This window comes from Danio aesculapii, chromosome 17 (assembly GCF_903798145.1).
Source record: "Danio aesculapii chromosome 17, fDanAes4.1, whole genome shotgun sequence".
NCBI lineage: Eukaryota > Metazoa > Chordata > Actinopteri > Cypriniformes > Danionidae > Danio > Danio aesculapii.
This window is the reverse complement of record NC_079451.1, coordinates 12,057,981-12,065,162: the sequence shown is the minus strand read 5'-3', so window position 1 is coordinate 12,065,162 and position 7,182 is coordinate 12,057,981. Positions and strand designations below refer to the sequence as shown.

Here is a 7,182-nt window from a genome sequence, read left to right as displayed (position 1 = left end):
GCTGGGCTAGTTGGCATTTCTGTGTGAGGTTCACATGTTCTCCCTGTGTTGGCGTGGGTTTCCTCCGGGTGCTTCTGTTTCCCCCACAGTCCAAAGACATGCGGTATAAGTGAATTGAAAAAACTAAATTGGCTATAGTGTATATGTGTGAATGATAGTGTATGGGCGTTTCCCAGTACTGGGTTGCAGCTGTAAGATCATCCGCTGTGTAAAATATATGCTGGAATTATTAGCGGTTGGCGGTATGGAAATATTTAAAATATAATGTATTATAATTAACATGTTTTTAACACACCCTCCTGTCCTAATCTTTTCTTAACCACATTCTGACTGTGCAACAATGTCATTTAAAAAAATCACATCAAAACTACACCTAAAAAATTCATCAGCAAACACATTCAGTCATAAAGGCGTGTTTTATTACTTGTGATCGTCAAACCTCAAGACTTGTAATGGGACTGCATGAAAACTGGGGGGAGGAAAAAAAGGCTAATGACCGGCTCAGTACATTCTACTTTCATCATGACACTACGGAGCTGAAAGCATTGCAATGTCAGCAAGAGGAGTGTACCTATATCTAAGCACCCATAAATTCAAATTATTACTAAAATAATATTTACAGGCTCTAGACAACACATCCTTTGGAAATCGTATGTATATATATATATATTAAATACAAATATAAACCATATATTTATATGTATTGCATACATATTTGCTTGGTTTCCCACAATCTTACAGATTGATCAATGAGTATTTTTAATTAATGTTCCCATAGTAACGCGCTGATATGACCCAGAATGCAAGTCTCACATTGTTTTCGGGATAGCTTTTTTTTGTTGTTGTTAACAGCGGCAGCATTGTTTCAGCTATTGAACTACTATCTATTTCTATATGATCCTATCATGGATGTCCGATCCAATACAGAGCTGCGACATTCCTTAAAAAAAACAAAAAACAGCCTGGCCTGATCCCTTAATAGGTAGAAGAGAAAATCAACAGAGGAGCAGACGTCAACAAACAGATGCACAAATACAGCCAACTGAGTGGTGGACACAGAGAGAATGGTTCCAGCTACTGGTTGAGTGGAAGCTGAAGAGGTTTAATAGTGGCTTAATAAGTAAGAGCGGCAGCGGAAGAGCTCAGTCCACCTCCATCTCTCCAGACGGAGGCTTTGTCTGCTGATTGCCTTTGCAGTCTGCGCCGTGCTGTGCCGTGGGGCCGTTGTGGGCCCCGTCGCTTTTGTCGCCCTCCTCTATGGGCTCCTCGGTTTTGGGTTTGGGTCGGTTGAGGACCGGATTGCACAACTCCTCTAACTCCTGCAGTTCAACACAAAAAACGAGAATTACATTTATTCATTTAGCAGATGCTTTTTGATCCAAATTGACTTATGAGTGAGTATAAAAGAAGAAAAGATATAACCAGAGAGCAGCAAAATACAAAAGACAAGTTTGTATTTTGTCTTTGAAGGAAGTTTTTTTTTTTAAGAAAGTGTCTGGTGCATATGGAGAAGAAAGTGTGTTTCCTACATGTGGTTTTTCTCAAGCACACTCACCTGTGTCAAGTACATTACGAATTGCACAATGTTTTCACAGAAATTAAAGTTTCTAAATAGAGTATTTTTTAAAAGTCTCTAACTACTAATAACAACCCAGGCTCATTGTGGATAAGTACACAGGTCTACATTTCTGGAGACAGCGAAATATGTACCGAGAGGTATGTATGCTAGCAGTTTTTGTTTTTGCAAATCCACCTGAGGGCACTGTTGTACATTTTTGATGATCATGAATTCCTTTTCTTGTGTAAACCACCAGAGGCCAAGATATGCATTTCAACCGACTAGCTTGCTGTCGACTGAACAACTGACCTACCCACCCCTTCCCTAAACCCAACTGATAGTGTTTTTAAAAGCAATCTAGAAAAGAAAAGCAATCACAGCCGCGTGATATTACCACATTTTCAACCTATTATTTATTTGTTTATTTTTTGCTTTTGTTTTACCTGGTTTCTGGAACCGTTCTTCACTAGACTCAATCTATGTTGTGGCGGTCCACTCAACTCTGCATCCCAAGTCCATCGGCTTACATGACGAGCTACTGTGCAAACTGGTAACACCATCACAAAGGTGATCAGTCAGCAGTAGCGCGAAAAGGAACAGAAGTTGTCGGAAGTGATCCCACCCCATAGAGTTCATTTTACAGATCAAATGCAACCAGACGTACACTCAAAAAAATATTTTTTTTGGCTTGTTCAAACTACTTATTTGAAATAAGCTGAATCAACACAATTCTTGAGATTTTATTGGGACAACTTAATTTTTTTTGTTCAATCCACATAAATTTGTTAAAAGTGTAAAAGTAAACTTAATCGATTTGTGTTGGGACAACATGAATGAATTGTGTGGAACCCATATTTTGCGGCCTCCAGAAATGTAGACCTGGGTACGTATTCACAATGAGCCTGGGTTGACTAATAACATGTTAACCACATTTTCGCATTGTGGATTTTTCAACAAAATGTTCTTTAATAGGATAGTTTCCCACAAAAATGAATATTCTGTCATCATTTACTCACTCTGGGCTTGTTCCAAACCTGTTTGAAACATTTTGAAGAAAGCTATATGCATGTAATCATTGGCTTCCATTGTAGGAATAACAAATGCTATTGAAGTCAATGGTTACATGTTTTTGGCTTTCTTCAAAATATTTGTTTTTTTATGTGTGAGTGTTTAACAGAAACTCATTGCGAATTGAATCAAGTAAAAAATGAGTAAATGATGACAGAATTTTGATGACGGAATTCTCAGTACCTTAATACAAAACATTTGTAATATATGTAATTTATATTAGCATATATACAGGGATTATTACACAATGAAACTGAAAAGCCTGGTTTTAGACCCCAATAATTCATTAGTATGGTGACCTACGCGAGTGTTAGGTCATGGTGGTCTGAAAAGCGCGATTACATGGGAATTTTTAAAAAAGTACAAACCTGAATCTTCTGAATAATGTCTGCTACTTTGACTGCTGGGTCTTGAGCAAAGGAGAGTTTGCTCTGCGTGTTCATCTTGGTATTCATCCAGCCTAAAGCTTCATTCACACTCTTCTCAACAACACCCATGTCCTCTGCGTTTAGGTGCTCATAGCGCTCGTCCTGTTGGTGGTAAAAAAGAACACAGTATTTAAAGCATGCAAACATCTGGTCAAAACTTTGCAGTAAAAAGTTATAAGCCATGAAAGAATTTAATTAAGTAAGAAAGTAAGCTAAATCTATTCAAATAGCACCTTTCACAGACAATAAGTGTTTTTTTCCAAAACATTACAGCCACAAAACAGAACGCACAGTCACCTAATAATCTAAACTTTCATAAACTAATCATTTGCTCTTCCCCTAAAATGACATGTGATCTATAATATCATCAGTTTGATGGCTTGGGTAAGATATGCTTGGCCACTCCCCTCCAATTTGCTGCGACAAATGAGAGGAGGAGTGCAAAAAAGTCACAACAACCTGGAGCTCAACACGCTTAAAACAGTGGCGATGATAGTGGACTTCAGGAGAAACCCCCCTGCTCTCCCCCCACTGAGCATCATGGACAGCATTGTGGCAGCAGTGGAGTCATTCAGGTTCCTGGGCACCACCATCTCTCAGGACCTGAAGTGGGACACTCACATTGACTCCATTGTCAAAAAAGCTCAACAGAGGCTGTACTTTCTTCGTCAGCTGAGGAAGTTTAACCTCCCAAAGGAGCTGCTGAAACAGTTCTACACCGCCATCATTGAATCAGTCATCTGCACATCAATAACTGTCCGGTTTAGCTCAGCTACAAAATACGACCTCCAAAGACTACGTCGAATAGTTCGGACTGCTGAGCGAATCACTGGTACAACCCTTCCTACTCCCCAAGAACTGTACCTATCCAGAGCGAGCAGAAGGGCTGCAAAAATCACTCTGGACCCCTCACACCCAGCACACTGCCTCTTTGAACTTTTACCTTCTGGTCGACGCTACAGAGCACTGCGCACCAGAACAGCCTGACACAGAAACAGTTTCTTCCCTCAGGCAATCCATCTCATGAACACTTGATGATAATAATTGTGGAACCAACATCACTACTTGCCATACACTTTTATACACATATCCACTTATTTAACCACACACTTACATGCCAATTTGCACATAACAGCTGCACATATAACGTTGTATATAGTAATAAACACGTACATACACTTGTCAATCTGTATACTTGCACTCACTACTTACTTCTATTTTTTTAAAAATATATTTAATATCTGTTTTTTGTCCTGTCTCTGTTATCCTGTTGCACTGTAGAAGCTCTGTCACGAAAACAAATTCCTCGTATGTGTGAACATACCTGGCAATAAAGCTCTTTCTGATTCTGATTCTGAAAAAACAGTCCCGCCCTCTACACAATATTACGGTTCAATTGGAAACACGTCATCGTGCTGAAATACAAACTGAACTCTACAAACTGAACTACACTGTTCTAATTTACTATGATCTTTTATGTGAAGCTGCTTTGACACAATCTACATTGTATAAGCGCTAAACAAATAAAGGTGAATTGAATTGAATTGAAAATAAAGACACTCAAAAAAGTCAATTGTGTCATCAATTACTCACCCTTTACTTCTAGTCAAACCTCTAGTTTCTTTCTTTTGTTGTACACAAAAGAAGATATTTTGAGGAAAGCTGAAAACCTGTAACCATTGACCTCCATAGTAGTTTTTCCCACTATGGAAGTCAATGGTTACTGATTTTCAGCTTTCTTCAAAATATCTTCTTTTGTGTTCTACAGATGAAAGTTTGGAACCACTTGAGGGTGAGTAAATATAGTGAGTAAATGTTTATTTTTGGGTGAACAATCACTTTAAAATGAAAAGTGATTATGTTCCCTAGAGGAACGCTTGAGACATAACAAGGTACATTAAATAGCTTGTAAATGATAGAATAAGTAAGCTATGAAAGTAATTAGGCCAGTAGATCTGTGCAATCGCGTTATCCCAAATAAAACCCAAAATGAGGTTGAACATCACTCCAAGGCTAAAAAAAACACAACTGGCTAGAATTGTGCTTTACATTTACAAAAATAAAAGCTTTATCAAATCATTTTGTCTTTAAATTTTTTTTTTTTCATTTTTTCTGCTCACTGAGATGATTTTCACTTGAATGTGCAAAATCCCTCCCTGATGTTAGATGGCGCTTAATGAAAAACAAAAATACCCTGTTATAAAAGGTGTTTTTCCTTGTGTATTTATCATGTAAGCTTATCCTCCTCTTTTTAACCTCCTCCATTACAGCATTTAAACACCTGGGGTCTGTTCTTCATTCCTAGCTTATTTGATCTAAAATGATTTGACAAATCCAGGATCTTTTAATCTTGATAATTGATCTCTGGCTTATTTGGTTCTTCAAACAAGTTTGCGAATCAGATTAAAATGTCTGGATAAACTGATCTGAAATTGCTGCGTGTGTTATGAAGGACAGATCTATTGATCCTCAAAATCATGATTAGCAATGCAACGATTGGCTGATGGCACAGAAGCGTATTGACAGCATCTGATAATATTCAATTATCCATGTGAGCAAAATTACATAAAATTCGCACTAAAAGGTTTGTTAAATATGATGCGCAAAAACTTTCCCCATTTGTTGTGGGCTACAGGCTTTACATTTTTGGCAATTTTTTAGCAATTTAGCCTAGGTTTCGTTATTGGCGTAAGGAATGACTGACTGTTTAAATTAATTTAGCATCAAAAAAGCATTTTGATATTGGTAAAGGTGTCTGCAGATTTTGCAAAGCATCAAATGACCGGCATATTAGCCGTCAAAACATGTGCATGACTGCATAATTTATTATTTCTTTAACAAAACAGTTGAATATTGTGCATGTCTATTATCATACACAAATTGTACTAAAGCTGGTACCTTAAAATAGTACATGATTGTATCTAAAAGTTCCATATTAATAAATGTTCTCTTTGAACCCCTTATGGAGAATCACCCCATGACTGTTTGTACTTTTATTTCGGATTGCAGATTAAGTTTTATTTATATATTTTTTAAAACTTTAAACTTAAACTGACACTATATATATATATATATATATATATATATATATATATATATATATATATATATATATATATATATATATATATATATATATATATCATGTTACTAATAAAATTCCCCATTAAATTTTATTTTATTAATGTCTACCTAAAACTAACCCTCACAGTAATCCAAAAACAGTAATTATACAGAGTATTATTCATGTTACTAATAAAATTCCCCATTAAATTGTATTTTATCAACGTCTACCAAAAACTAAACCTCACAGTAATGCAGAAACAGTAATTATACAGAGTATTATTCATCTTACTAATAAAATTCCCCATTAAATTGTATTTTATCAACGTCTACCAAAAACTAAACCTCACAGTAATGCAGAAACAGTAATTATACAGAGTATTATTCATGTTACTAATAAAATTCCCCATAAATTGTATTTTATCAACGTCTACCTAAAGCTAACCCTCACAGAAATGTAAAAACAGTAATTATACAGAGTATTATTCATGTTACTAAAAAAATTCCCCATTAAATTGTATTTTATCAACGTCTACCAAAAACTAAACCTCACAGTAATGCAAAAACAGTAATTATACAGAGTATTATTCATGTTACTAATAAAATTCCCCATTAAATTGTATTTTATCAACGTCTACCAAAAACTAACCCTCACAGTAATGCAAAAACAGTAATTATACAGAGTATTATTCATCTTACTAATAAAATTCCCCATTAAATTGTATTTTATCAATGTCTACCTAAAGCTAACCCTCACAGTAATGCAAAAATAGTAATTATACAGAGTATTATTCATGTTACTAATAAAATTCCCCATTAAATTGTATTTTATCAACGTCTACCTAAAGCTAACCCTCACAGAAATACAAAAACAGTAATTATACAGAGTATTATTCATGTTACTAATAAAATTCCCCATTAAATTGTATTTTATCAATGTCTACCTAAAGCTAACCTTCACAGTAATGTAGAAACAGTAATTATACAGAGTATTATTCATGTTACTAATTAAATACCCCATTAAATTGTATTTTATTGTCAGCGCCAGTGGTGTAGTGACTAGTG

At 35.6% G+C, this 7,182-nt stretch overlaps 1 protein-coding gene across 1 annotated transcript in view; it reads right to left on the bottom strand.

Annotated features, from left to right (window-relative positions):
- Positions 1-397: 397 nt before the first annotated feature.
- The window catches only part of hspa4l (heat shock protein 4 like), a 54,686-nt gene continuing 47,901 nt past the window's right edge, over positions 398-7,182 (bottom strand). Inside the window, exons 18-19 of the mRNA XM_056476982.1 lie at positions 2,995-3,156; positions 398-1,319 (exon numbers count right to left, since the gene is read on the bottom strand). Coding sequence (XP_056332957.1) covers positions 1,143-1,319; positions 2,995-3,156 — 339 coding nt within the window. The 3' untranslated portion in view covers positions 398-1,142. The remainder of the gene's footprint in view (positions 1,320-2,994; positions 3,157-7,182) is intronic.